This window comes from Linepithema humile, chromosome 2 (genome assembly GCF_040581485.1).
Source record: "Linepithema humile isolate Giens D197 chromosome 2, Lhum_UNIL_v1.0, whole genome shotgun sequence".
NCBI classification, from domain to species: domain Eukaryota; kingdom Metazoa; phylum Arthropoda; class Insecta; order Hymenoptera; family Formicidae; genus Linepithema; species Linepithema humile.
Window position 1 is genome coordinate 31,218,751 of NC_090129.1, and position 13,513 is coordinate 31,232,263.

General features: G+C 42.7%; 1 protein-coding gene and 1 long non-coding RNA gene across 2 annotated transcripts in view; one reads left to right on the forward strand and one right to left on the reverse strand.

Moving 5' to 3' along the window:
• Window positions 1–13,513, reverse strand: part of dally (division abnormally delayed protein) — a 51,747-nt gene that overhangs the window by 24,489 nt on the left and 13,745 nt on the right. Inside the window, exon 5 of the mRNA XM_067350180.1 lies at window positions 579–859. Coding sequence (XP_067206281.1) covers window positions 579–859 — 281 coding nt within the window. The remainder of the gene's footprint in view (window positions 1–578; window positions 860–13,513) is intronic.
• On the forward strand, window positions 852–1,785 carry LOC136998100 (uncharacterized). Its single transcript, XR_010888697.1, has 2 exons — window positions 852–1,037; window positions 1,635–1,785. It is a non-coding gene; the product is annotated as an uncharacterized lncRNA (long non-coding RNA).

Here is a 13,513-nt window from a genome sequence, read left to right on the forward strand (position 1 = left end):
GTTCTCGGTGTGAAGACACCTTAAGACGAGGCCACCCGGCCGTTGATTAATAAGGGTGCGAGAGAGCTACCTTCGCGTTCCATTCTCCCGCGCTCTTCATCGTTCCCGCTTTCGCGTCACGATCGTTCCCACGAAAGCGCATTCCGCAGAGCGGCCGCTCTCGGATTTTGAGCGACGGCAGTCTCGATTAGCGAATCGCGTTTGTTAACCCTTTGCGCGCCCATTTATTTCACCGACGTTCATTCGGCCGCTTCTCTCTCTCCCGATATCATTTTTCTCTTGTTGCAATAGCTCCGCGTCCGCCTCACAATGTATTTGGAGCAGTAAATTCGTATTTGTTGAAGCATCGCACGAGATGTCCCAAAACTCGCGATCTTTATTTTACTCACGCGAGTTTTTCGTCTTAATTTTATGCAATGCACAAAAGCTAGCTTCTTGACAATTCGCGGGATGTTAAGTCAATTCTGATGATTAAATTCTTATATCGAAAAAAAAGTTTGTTCCAAAGATCAAAGTCGATATCTTTAATTTGTTGAAAAATTGCTGAAAGATAAAATTGCCGGAGCAAGTGCACTCACTCTCCGATGTGTTCGCCGTTCCAGCAGTGTCTGTCGGGGTAGTCCTCGCAGATCGCGTCGGCCAGCGTGCCGTAGAAGATGCGAGACTTGGCGACGCTCGCCACGAAGTTACCCAGCTGCTTGTGCAGCTCGACGAGCGGGTCGTTGTTAAGCGGTAACGGCGGCGCAGCTGCGTGCTCCCTCAAATTGGGCGACACAGTCGGTCTCGCAGCTGCAGCCGAGGACGCCGGTTTCACCTCGCTCGACGGCAGCAGCTCCGGACGACCGCATACCTTCCTCACCTGAAACCCGGACACATCGATCCCGCCAATTAGAAACCATACGTGAGATTAAAATTCTACGAAGCTGCTTACACATTAAGATCCAATGTCGAGACGAAATCGATATCATTTCTGAATTAGTCATCTTCTTACTGATTTTACGGCACTCGTAACTCTTTGATACACAAATTGTTTATTTGTAAGTAACAAATTAAGTATTCGTAAATGATATATAAAATGTGCAATATACTGAAGAAAAACGAGATGCGATCCGGATGTGATTTAGACATAGCATTCTCATGTAATATATTATTCATAAATATTCATAAATATTCATAAATAAAAATGAAGTCGAAACCCCTTTGACAGAAAATTACGCTGTAAAAAAATCAGTGTAAAATTGCAATTATTATAGTGGAAAATTTTGGAACCAGCTATTATATTATAGATGTAAATTTTCATACGTACGTAAATTAACAGGTTGCAGGTAAAATTAATTTCTAATATAATGAAATAGGTTGTACAAGTAAATTCATAATTATTGCATGCAACAAACATATTCTCTCTCTTAATTGGTTCCAAAATTATCCATTATAATTGTACTTTTACACTGATATTCTTACAATGTATGATGTCGACAATATTCCGTATTGTAACCACGAAGTAAAAAAAGAACAAAAACACTATGCGATCGAAGATATGATTTAAATAAGAAATTTAATTTTAATCCTATATTTTTCTAATCCTCCTAGAAAAGTTGCTAGATAACGAGAATTGACTGTTACATGTGTTTTAGCCCGACGGCATTAAAATGAGGACGAAATACTTCATATCGGCTTGTTCGTCGAAACGAATTCGGAAGGGTTAACGGCCTGATAATCTTCTTTCTTAGCTAAGGAGAAATCGACTCGAATTATGGGTCGAAGAGTTCATCGGGATGAAAAGTGGCGCTCGCTAGGTGTCCGGGGAAACCCCGTATATCAATGCCATCGCCGCACCTGGCAGCATATGTGTAAACTCGGTGCACGCATAAAGATCGGCTTCGTAAGAGCTTTTGCCAGCCGTGGCAGGAGCGCCGCTCGGAAAGTGTCGCCTGCGAAACGACTTGTTCCCGTTTCCGAGCGACGTCAATTCCTCCGACAATTTAATAGGCGATGCGCCCTGACAGTTTTTACACTCGACCGCGTCACGCCACGTTTCGGCGCGTTCACGCGTTAATCAAGACATACACACAGAGTGAGAGAGAAAGAGAAAGAGAGAGAGAGAGAGGTATACATGCACGTGCACATGCGAGAAATAAGAGTATTCTCTCTGTCCCGAAACTACCGATTTTTTTCTCGATGATTTTTCTAAAGCGTAGTAAAACACGTAATGACAGCTGATGATGAGGTTTTCATAGCGTTTTTGCAAGGCTCCGCACGAAATAGCAACGCGGATCTTTTTATAACGTAGTGTCCGTCTGAGTTGTACGCAAGGCTGAGACGGGCTTGCCAAAAGCGCAACTTTTCTCGTCCTCTTCTACACGTCAGTCTTGTATACACGTCTACGTCTGGATGTGCTTGCGCGCGCGCGCGTGTTTGTTTGTGTGTGTGTATGTGAACCTGAAGTAATCTAAGGTGCATTCACAACGATCACGTACAGCAACTCGCGATATTTTAGTCGGCTCACAAGTTAGAAATATCTTATTTACGGATCACGTAACAGTTTATAAACGTAATCACGGCGCAAATTGTCAAAAATATTTTTAAAAACACGTATAATTTTATTTTTGAAAAAGGACTGCAAATTTGGACTGTATCAAATATCTAACAAAGTAAAGAAGCATTATCGGCGATAAGAGATAAAAGCTTTTTCGCTCGAAGCGGAAGCTTTCTATCGCTATTGAAAAAAGTATTTTTGTTCAAATCAAAAGTAGTGTTTTCGCCTTTGCTTGGAATATCGATTTATCGAAAGGGGGAATTTTGTTTATAGCAGAAGCACATCTCCATTATTTCCTCTTCCGTTTTTTCAATCTTTTCTTCTTGTAGCTTTAAATAAATACTTTTTGCGCCTTTCGTGATTTTATTTTACGCGAACAGAATAGGTAAAAGGCTGAGACGAAAGTTGTATCTTTAGACTGACGGCACAGTTAGCTCGAGAAGCGTTTTAGATGCTTATAATTTTATAATTATCCTCTTAAATGTATTTCATGAAACAGCAGATAAATTTTGAGAATCTTAAATATCTCTTTCCCATAAAACACCTTTTATTACCTCCTAGTATTCGTCATTAACACAATCTCATTAATAATAATAAACACATAATTCCTTTTTAACATTTTTCCGCCGCTTCCTATTATGATCATTATCAGTCTCATTAATCAGCATGATAAACACGTTATTTCATTTTAATGTGCTAAACTTTTTCATTTAAATTTGATTAACGCTTCCTCCGTTATTATCTATTTCGCTAATCAATCTAGCCAGAACGTGATTCAGATTTTAAGATTATCTCTGTTAGGTGGTGATATTTTTAAACTTTCTATACTCCGAATCGTGAAGCGCAACACGGCGCTTTTTAAGTACCCCGCCGAGTCCATCGCGTGAGAAGCTCTACATTTTCACGGCGGTGAAAGTCAGCCGAGGGCTGACATTTGCGATTTTTACTAGGTTGCGCGATAAGCAATAAAATTCCTCCCCCTCTCCCCCTTCATCGTAATCGAGATCGAGTAGCAGAAATCAAGACTGCGTTTATCATTTTATCTCAGCAGCGCGTCGCGCGCGTTTATACAATAGTCATTAAACATTATCGTTGACATCTCGCCCGCGACGCGTTCCCGCGCGGCCTCTTTCCCCGTCCTAATTACTTTTTAACGCGGTCCATAAAAGGAGCCCGGCCGAGGGGAAGGGGGACGGTGGTCGCTCGTCCTCGGACTCCTCGAGGCGGCATAATCGTAAAACCGGCCGACCCGGGCGTAATTAAGACTGCACGCGTGGGCGTTCAAACGTCGCTCGCTCTCTCGTCTCGTCTTCTCGGTTCTCTCTCGTTTTTCCTCTTATTCTCTCTATCCTTCTTTCCGTCTCCTTTGAGAAACGCGACGCTTCCCACCATCGACTCTCTCTCTGTTCTTCTGCTCGAAAAGCTACTCGACCTCGAAGTGGACGAAATAGCGAGCTTGAATACGCACACCTATCGATAAGATCATAACACCGTCCTACTGTGCGACATTTTGTAAAGTGTAGCCCTATGTATTGTGCTGCTCACAAAAGAATTATGACTCGCCGACAATGAGAATCATACAAACATATAAATCACACGTTTATTGTGTTGAACGAGCTTTGAAAGGTAAATGGCTCTTTAAAGAAAAACGGGGACTTCTCCGTGAAATTTCAATTTCAAAAGTGAAATGTCTCTGTTGGATATTTCAAAGCGCGCGTTACGCGGATAATGTTGATGTACTTAAAGCGTATCTGCGTTACAAATGATTCAAATGGTTTAATTTAATGATTTAATAGCTTTTTTATTGTTCTTCGTCGGAGACAGAGACGGGAATACGACATTCTTCCTAATAAAATGACCAAATGGATCATAGGCCAATTACATAATCCTATATAAAAAAAATACAAATATCCATTACGGTGATTGGATAAATGGTACTTAGAGAGATAAGAAAATAGAAATAAAATAACGGGTATTACTGGTATTATATACAAAAATAAATAAATAAAAAACCATCAATCAAGTATACAAACAAGCATTAAAAAAGATAAATATTCGTTGCAGCGAATAAATATTGAATTTATTGCGTTATCGAATAAATGGAATTTAGAGAAAATTGGAAAAAAATAACAGTGAAATAAACTTGCATTATTAATAAATTAAGAGGAACCAATAAAAATATGTATTCCGAAGATATGCGATAATTTTGCAAAGTACGCGATCAATCTTTTCGAATCTCCGGAAATCCGTAACTCTAGAAAAGAGCCCTTCTGCAAACGCCCTGATGCAATCTCGCTCGTGTAATTCCATCGTATGAGATATGACGTAACCGAGTAGCAAGGATTATATCGGCCCGAAAAGGGCAGATACAAACGGTACGATAAGGCGCGCGCGCGCGGGAAAAGGAGGAAGACAAAAGAACAAAAGAGAGACGGCCGGAATTGTAACCGGACGAACGAGATGACGTTATCAGCCCGAATAAATCTGAAGCGCGCGCGGAATCTTATCGGGGGGAAATTTCGCGCGCGTCCCCATTCACCTACACGCGAGGCTTCGCACTACTCCCCCGGCGCGAGAGCCGGCTTTTACCCTTGACCCGATCTGCGGTAAGTGGCGACAATGAGTTCCGTTTCTCGCCCGTGGGACAAACGAGGCGGATTAGAAAATTAGGATGTTATCGCTTAACGCCCGCGCCCGGCCGCGCTTGGCTCGCACACCGAATAATATCGCGGCGATCTCAGAGCCTGCATGAAGAACAATCTCCCGCGACGCCGGAAACTGGATATTCGTACGTGTGCCGAAAACAGATAAAATCCAATGCGGCGAATTATGGATAAAAAAAAGAAAAAACGCGAATGTATATCACGGAAATGGAATGAATTGAGAAAAGAATTAGCGCTGTGAGCTCTCGTTTAACTTCAATGTACAGAAACAACAGAAACACGACAGGTAGAGACAATAATCCGTTTCATAATTTCGGATTATCATCCGAAATTGAATTAAGATTGAATGACGCCAAGCGAACAAGGGATAAAAGTAGCTCGCTGATTTCGATCAAAAGTGTCACTCTAACGAGGATTATGATCCATCGGTCTTCCGCCGTGCATTCGGCGACGAGGGTGGTAATTGCGACATCGATACCGGCGCCGTGGATATCCATGTCGGCGATAAACTGTATCGATAACGGGGCCGCCGAAGCACGAGTGGATGAGAAGAACGCTCGAACATGCCCGTGAAACCAAGCACGATGAAACGAAGATCTCGTTTATCGGATAAGTCGAGGCCTCCTTTCGCAAAGATAGCAACCAGGTGGTTGATATACGTACCAGGTGTACGTATATGCCTGTGCGCGATTGGAATGCAAATGGAATGCAAGAATTGTTCCGCTGGGAAACAGATTACCGCTCGAATAAAAAAAAAACCGCTCAAGATGGTAAATACGTTAACGAAGTTAAGCATGCGTGCTTTCCTTTTTTCTTGTTACAAAACAATTGAATCTTTAACAAGTGCAAAACGAATTCGAATTCTTTGGAAGCAAGATTGTAATTTACTTCGTTTAATTTAACTGCCTGCACAATTTAATTATATAACGATATCGAAAACGATATCCGTCTCATTAAAGCGAATATAATTTATTTTAATGTCGTTCGCGAACGACATCGATAGATGATCTCGCTACGGTGACGCTTGTTTTCCATTTTTGCGAAAAAGAAATTGCACATTAATCGACTAGTGTTCAAATTAAGAATACCGAGGAGCTTCCCGACGTCGCGCTTAATTATAAATCGCAATGGCGATTTCCGAGATCGTCGACAGTGCAGGACAGGCGCGACACGGATAATAATACTTCTCGGCGGAGAGAACACGGGATCGCGTTCAACCGCTGATGAATAATAACGCATCCTGCTCCACCTACTACGAGAGACAATACGATTCCAAGGATCCTCGACTCTGCCCGCGCACACCCCCGCGCGCGCGCGCTATTCGTCGCCCTCTCTTTCTCGACGGAGCGGCAGAGTGCGCGAAGAATATACTAGGTGCGCAACTAAGTTTCCGGGTTTCACACATGAATGGCGCTAACGATACATGTAGTCGATATACATGTCTAAAGTTGTGTTTTTTTATTAACTTGGACATCTGTCAACAATAACCAGTCATAATACCAACACATATTGCAACGCAAAAATATTTTTTCTAACAATAAAGATGTCGAGTTTTGTGCCAAATAAACAGCATTTGCGGGAAGCTTTGCTTTTCTGCTTCAACTTGAAAGAAAATGCAGCTGAAGCACGCCGTTTGCTTGAGAAAGCCTACGGCGAACATGCACAATCGAAAACTACTTGTGAAGATTGGTTTAAACGCTTTAGAAATGGCGATTTCGACACTGAGGACAAGGAGCGCTCCGGAAGACCAAAAACATTTGAGGACGCCGATCTGCAAGCGTTATTGGATGAAAATGATACGCAAACACAAGACAACAACAACTGATAAATTTGAACCATGCATTGCTCGAAAAACGGCCAGAATGGGACACGAGACACGAACGAGTGATATTGCAGCACGACAACGTTCCGTGCCATCGCACTTCCATCGTCCAGGACACCATCAAAACGCTGAAATGGGATCTGCTACCGCACCCGCTGTATTCACCAGACCTGGCCCCTTCCAATTATCACTTGTTCCGGTCGATGGCACATGGCTTAGCTGGGCTACACTTGGCCAATTTCGAAGAAGTGCAAAACTGATTGGATAAATGGTTTCGATGCAAAGACGCGTCGTTTTATCGTCGCGGTATTCATGTATTGCCAGAGAGATGGCAAAAATGTGTAGCTAGCGAGGGACGATACTTTGAATAAACCGTTTTTTGTATTTCTCTTGAAATTTTCCATTTTGCATTGATAAAAAAAAACCCGGAAACTTAATTGCGCACCTAGTAAAGTGCTATATATACCTATTTTGCCTTCCAGAACGCGCGGCGACGGCGGCGCGCCGTCCATCGAGTGACGCATCAAATATCTCCCATGGGAATGCATTCGATGTCGCGGCGCGATATACATCCGGATGACATAGAGGCGTTATGTCGAATCGCCTGTCGTTGTACAAGCTATTAATCTCAAGCGATTCAGGACAATTTGCGAAAACGACCGCGCGATTAAATGTCGCGTCTTTATTCCAATATCGCCGGCATTACGTAAAGTCCACTTTAAACCATCCATAATTCGCGATAAAATTCAAGGGAACTCTATTTATAATTCTTTCATGCGCCATGCAGTTTGAGGAATTTCAAACATTATATAGCGATTTAAAAAATCGGAATACACACTTGTGCACAATTATAAACCGATGACGTGTATTTTGTATGTGTGATTTCGATTCTTCGTACACATAAATGTTTTATATAAATTTATAAATAGATATGTCGGATTTTATCGTGAATCTTTCAGCGGGTTCAACAATAAAAAAAAGAAAGTTATATAGCAGATAACTGCGTTCATATTTCATACAATATAAATTGAACGATTTTACAGAACATTATGTGTTACACGAAAGCGTTAACATAAGACAGAAAGACTAAGAACATTTAAATTCCACGTAAAAAATATTGTTAAATTCATCGGACACGACGTCGAACGAAAGATTAGAATAATTTTGTTGTCCGACGTAAAATTTATCGAACCCATTCTTCACGTCGGCGGTGACGTAATTATCTGTCGACGTCGAGAGAGTTCTTCGGGCACGCGACAGATTCCACGAGCAGTTGGACGAGAAGAGCACGAGACGACGACGACGACAACGACGACGACGACGACGACGACGACGAGGACAGCGGCGGCGATAGGGTGATCGCTCGGCGGCTCAAAGTTCAACCAATTTAGCCACGGCCGGTGACGTCAGAGACGCGCGTTCACCGTTCAGTTCGGACTCGCTCTCCCGATTAAAGAGAGAAAAGAATCGCGCAACCGTCGTCGTCGTCGTCGTTTCTGCGGCGGAGATCGCAGATAACGGCGGCTTATTCGGGACTGCGAGCTTGGGGATGCGAATCGAACGAAGATATTCGGTGGTAACCGAGTTCCCGTCGAAACTCGCGTTCAGCGGTTCCCAAGAAATCGATTCGCTTTAAATAAAATATTTAATTCAAACTAATGAATGTAAAAAAATATATCTATAATAATTTAATATTACAGTTATATAATATTATGTTTAAATTTATCCGGCCACAAAATTCGTATTCTACCAGTCTGAAATATAAAAATCAAATAATACAGTATAAAATTATATATAAATAATTAAATTATTGAAATTATTGAGATTCTCCAAATAAGAGATTCTGTCAACTGCGACATTATATTATTTTTGAAAAATATATTTTATTATCGAAATTATTTCAAAACTGTCAAAGTCGAATTTTACGAGCGGATTCAAATGCAATCCTGTCTCTCTTCCTTTTTTGATGATAAAATATTAAAAGGATGGAGCTACGAAGAAATATAATTATATTTGCGGACCTAATTATAAGACTATAATTTAGAGAAACACTTCTAGGCGCGAGCGGTTCGCTTTTCGAGGCGGGTCTTCTTCGAATGGGATTCGCACGATCGAACCGTAAGCCGAACGGAGGATTCACGCGCCCGGGTCCCACAAAATGACTATACGATCGATAGTATTCCGAGTTCGATCCTCGGGCACTCGGTCGGTCGGCCCGAGTCAAAGCGGGCCCGCAAACGGCGAAGGATGCGTGGAATGCAATGGGCGCGCCATGAGGTGGTGCGCGCCCCTGCAAGCGCGTCTCTCCATCGCCCTTGCCGCATTCTTCTCTTTTCCTTACGAGCGACCGAGTTCCCTCTTCCGTTTCCTTCTAGCGAATCTCGCCTCGCCGCCGTTCTCTCTCTCTCTCTCTCTCTCTCTCTCTTTCGTTTTTCCTTCTCTCCCTATTTCTTTTGAAAGCTCGGCACTTGAGCTTTTCGTAGTCTTCGCTGAGAGCTTCAAGATAAATAAATAATGATTCTAATTCTTTGCATACATTTTTTTAACCGCGGTGATTCTAGAAGACGTTAAAATACAGAGAATATACTTTTGTATTAGAATTCTAGAAGGGACAAATATTTTCTCTGCGAGAACCGGTCAATTGACGGATACGCATACGAATAAATTCATAATGAAGAGCCGCGACGTGGCGTAACGTTAAAGATAAAAAAAACTTAAGAAGAAGAAGGAGAGGCAGAAGAAGGAGAGGCAGAAGAAGAAGAAGAAGAAGAAGTGGCGGCGGACTTTCAGAACATCGATATACGGAAAAATTGTCGTCGATGCGTTGGCCGCTCGTGCTGCTGGCCAGCGCGGCGCGGCGGTCACATGGCAACAGCGAGATCTCTCGCTCTGCATTCCTCTCGCCCTCTCACGCCATCGGTGGTCTTCCTCCTTCGGCTATTCCATATTCTATCTCGCTCGCTCCCCGATTCATCGGACTCGGCGAGATGCAGTGATCGAGAGAAAGGGAGAGAGGAATGCGAGTGAGAAGGAGGGAAGAGCGTAACGAGAAACCGCATGGAAGGACCGTGATCAGAAAAGGAGAGAATGAGAGGAGGGAGATTAAAAGGAAAAGAGAGAAAAAGAGAGAAGACGCGCACAAGGTTCTTTCAGGTATGATAAGTTCGCTCGAATTCCCTTTTAGGAACTTCCTCCTCTTCCTCCTCTCATTCCAATCTTTCAGATATGCATCCTTGTTACCGCGCCGTTATCAATTTTGATAGTCTCTCTTGATAGCTTCGTCTCTTGCGATTTTGCTAATAAATTTCACGATATTTTTATCGGAGTATTAGATTCTTCAACAGAGTTCGTTTTCTTATAAATTCATTCATCTTTCATAATAAGAATAATAATTTTTCCATCGCGAAAAATTCGAGAAGAAAGTAATTTGGCAAACTTTCGGAAACTTTGTTGAGAACCTTTCGGCGCGTTTTGTTAGTTTTTCAACGAGAAAATCTTTGTCGGCTTGCCATAAGAAAATCTGAAATTTCGTATTACGAATTATGTTTTATACGATTTTTAAATATCTTTTATGATTTTTTACTTCCACACACAAGATATTTCTTTTATCGAACAAAAGTAACAAAAAAAAAAAAAAATACGTAGTGACAATCAAATCGCTGCGTTATGAAATTTTTTTTTCGACGCTTTGTATTTGCCAAATTATTTTCACCCACAGAAATATCTCTCGTCCGCGCGAAACTTTTTGCTTAATCCCGACGAAGAGGGAGTGTGGTATCTCGCGAGCGGCGATCGATAGCTGACGGATAGTGCGTCAGAGGCGGAAAAACGAAGTGTTTCATACAAACTGCGACTTTTCTAGACCCGATGACTACGCGGTTACTTCACGGAACCGTGGTCGAAAGCGAGATATCATCTAATACCGCCCGCGGAAATAAAATCGTGACATCAGAACCGAGCGAGCGAGCGATTCGACTTCTCGGAATGTATTCCGATCACAATGGGCACCTTTGACTAATAAATCTCAGGAAGCGATTTGTATTCACGCGTGGACAGGCGTGCGCGCCTAGATTGTTATCGAAGATTTTCTTCGTATCGCTGCCCGCGGAAAATCGACATCGCGTTCGTTCGAGCGATCTTACGCCCAGATTCTAAAGATAAGTGGTGACTCGGATCGCTCGCGCGCGACATACTCGCGGAAACGAAACTGATACTTCCTGCGAGTCCGCGCGGGCCAACGAAGCGCATCTGTTCCAGAGAGAGTTTCCCAAACTCACAAGAGTTTCTCTTGAATCTTTCGCAAAGGCGCAAAGATTATTATTATTACATCAATCTAATGAAACTCTCAAGCGTCCCAAATTGAATTGTGATTCGCGAGAACTCGTAAACTCGACTAGTGTCGCTAGGTGTGTCAAGCGAGCTGCTGCGCGGCTGCTGCAGAGTTGGCTTAGAGCAGTCCGTTTCAAAATCGACGGAGACGATCTGACGAGGCGAACGAGACGGACCGGCAAAGAGGGGGGAGGGGCAGCACCGGGGAGGAGGAAGTCACGCGTTCGTCGCGCGTATTCGCGGAGAGCACGCAATTATCCGAAGTAGGCACCGAAAATACTGATGGAGGAATGGGTCATTGATTCCTTGCCCGGCACCGTGCCAATGCCGCGCTCTTCCACTTCCTTCATCTCCTTCATCTTCTTCTTCCTTTCGCCGCCCCCCTTCCGCCCTGCCCCCGCGCGCGGTCCGGCATCGCAGAGTTCTGCGGCGTGCACGCGTTGTTCCTTCGTCGCCGGATGATTATATCGACCGCGTAGGAGGCTGGGTCGAAGCCAGAGAAACCGTGGCGTGCTACGTCATATATCTATCTTCAGGAAGGGAAGAGAAAACGAGAAACGAGAGGAGTGAGAGAGGCGAAGGAGAAAAGAGAAAATCAAGCAGAAAGAATAAGAGTCGAGAACTTTTCTCTGCCGTGATTTTTGCACCGATACAGACGTTTATTGCCGAAGTTACACGTATGGATACGTGTGTCATTGATATCGAATCGCCGCCGCGCAGCGTCTGGCAAGATCGCCAAGAACCTGTCCCCCTCTGTCCTCAACCTTGAGTCACCAGACACGTATGGGCATAAAATATATCGCGATATAAACGACACTTCTGCTCGACACGATAATCTTTCAATAAAGTCCTTAACAGACCTTTGATAAATCGAAGAAAAGTAATTTTCATTCTCAACTCATTTTTATTATAATTTTTTTGCGTCAGTTTATTTTCACCTGCTTACAACGTATATTGCGATGCTAATACGTAACAAATTTCTTCTTTAAAGATTGAATAAATAATTGCTATTCGGTAACTCAATTCAATCAATTACATATCGCTATTAGCGGTCAAGTAAATCAAGCTAATTACGTATCAGTCGTTCATCGATAGCTGTGCAGCGGAGAAAAGTGAGGAATAAAACAAATGTAGGATAAAATTCAATTAAAGTTGAAACGTTGAAGCGAAGTAAAATTAACGTCTCGTAGCTGTTACCTCAATATAGTTGACATTTATCTCGATATCGGATTTCGTCAGGGTAAAATTATCCGAAACGACATGTAACGTCGCGAATATCCGGGCTCGGATCGAGCTAATACGCTCCGGGGCCCGATTAAGCGATTGAACCCGATAACATGTAAATACGTTTGCCTAAATTACACGGTAATCCGTCCATTACGGATTTAGGTCAAATCCGGACAACCATGTGCGAGCCGAATCAAAATTGTAGCGATTAAGATATTTATCGTCGAGTATCTCTTAATGGAATCAGAAGAGACATGGAATTATACAAAAAAGTATTGAGAACAAATCGTAATGCGCTCAATGCGATTAACGAATTAGATAAATGCCAAATTTGTCGAACACGCGTACTCGTCGCGCGACAGTTTTGCTCTTTGGATGTCAAAGGAGTGTCGTAATATATCTACAGGTATCGAGAGACCACGGATCAACACTATTTTCCAGGGAAACCAATCAAATGCCCCGCGTCCGATCGTAAGCCGGAGGAAAATTCCGGGAATATGTTTTTGTATCGCAAACTTTGTATACAGAAGAGAGGATGCAAAGACGAGAGATTAATTTCACTCGAACGTGGAGAGAAAAAAAGAATAGAGAAGAAAGCGAGACGACAATGCCTCCTTTTTCACGTTCGTCCAATTATAAAAGCGTTCGAGGCTGCAAGAAGAGAATTTCAGGCGCCAGCAGGAATAAAGGATATTTCTTTGCCGAGCACCGCCAATGTCGATCCTGCGTACGGACAATCACCCCTTTTCCGTAGGCCGAGGCAAACAGATTGTAGAAGGATTTAGTAGGAGTGCTCTTTGTCGAACGATTTATTCAAATAACACGATACTCGAGGATAATCTGTATGTGAATGAGTCATTTAAAAAAGGAATGTTTCTTCAAAAGAGGTATTTTTTTTTTTTTAGAAACCCGAAGAAGTGTGCAAGCAATATAAAT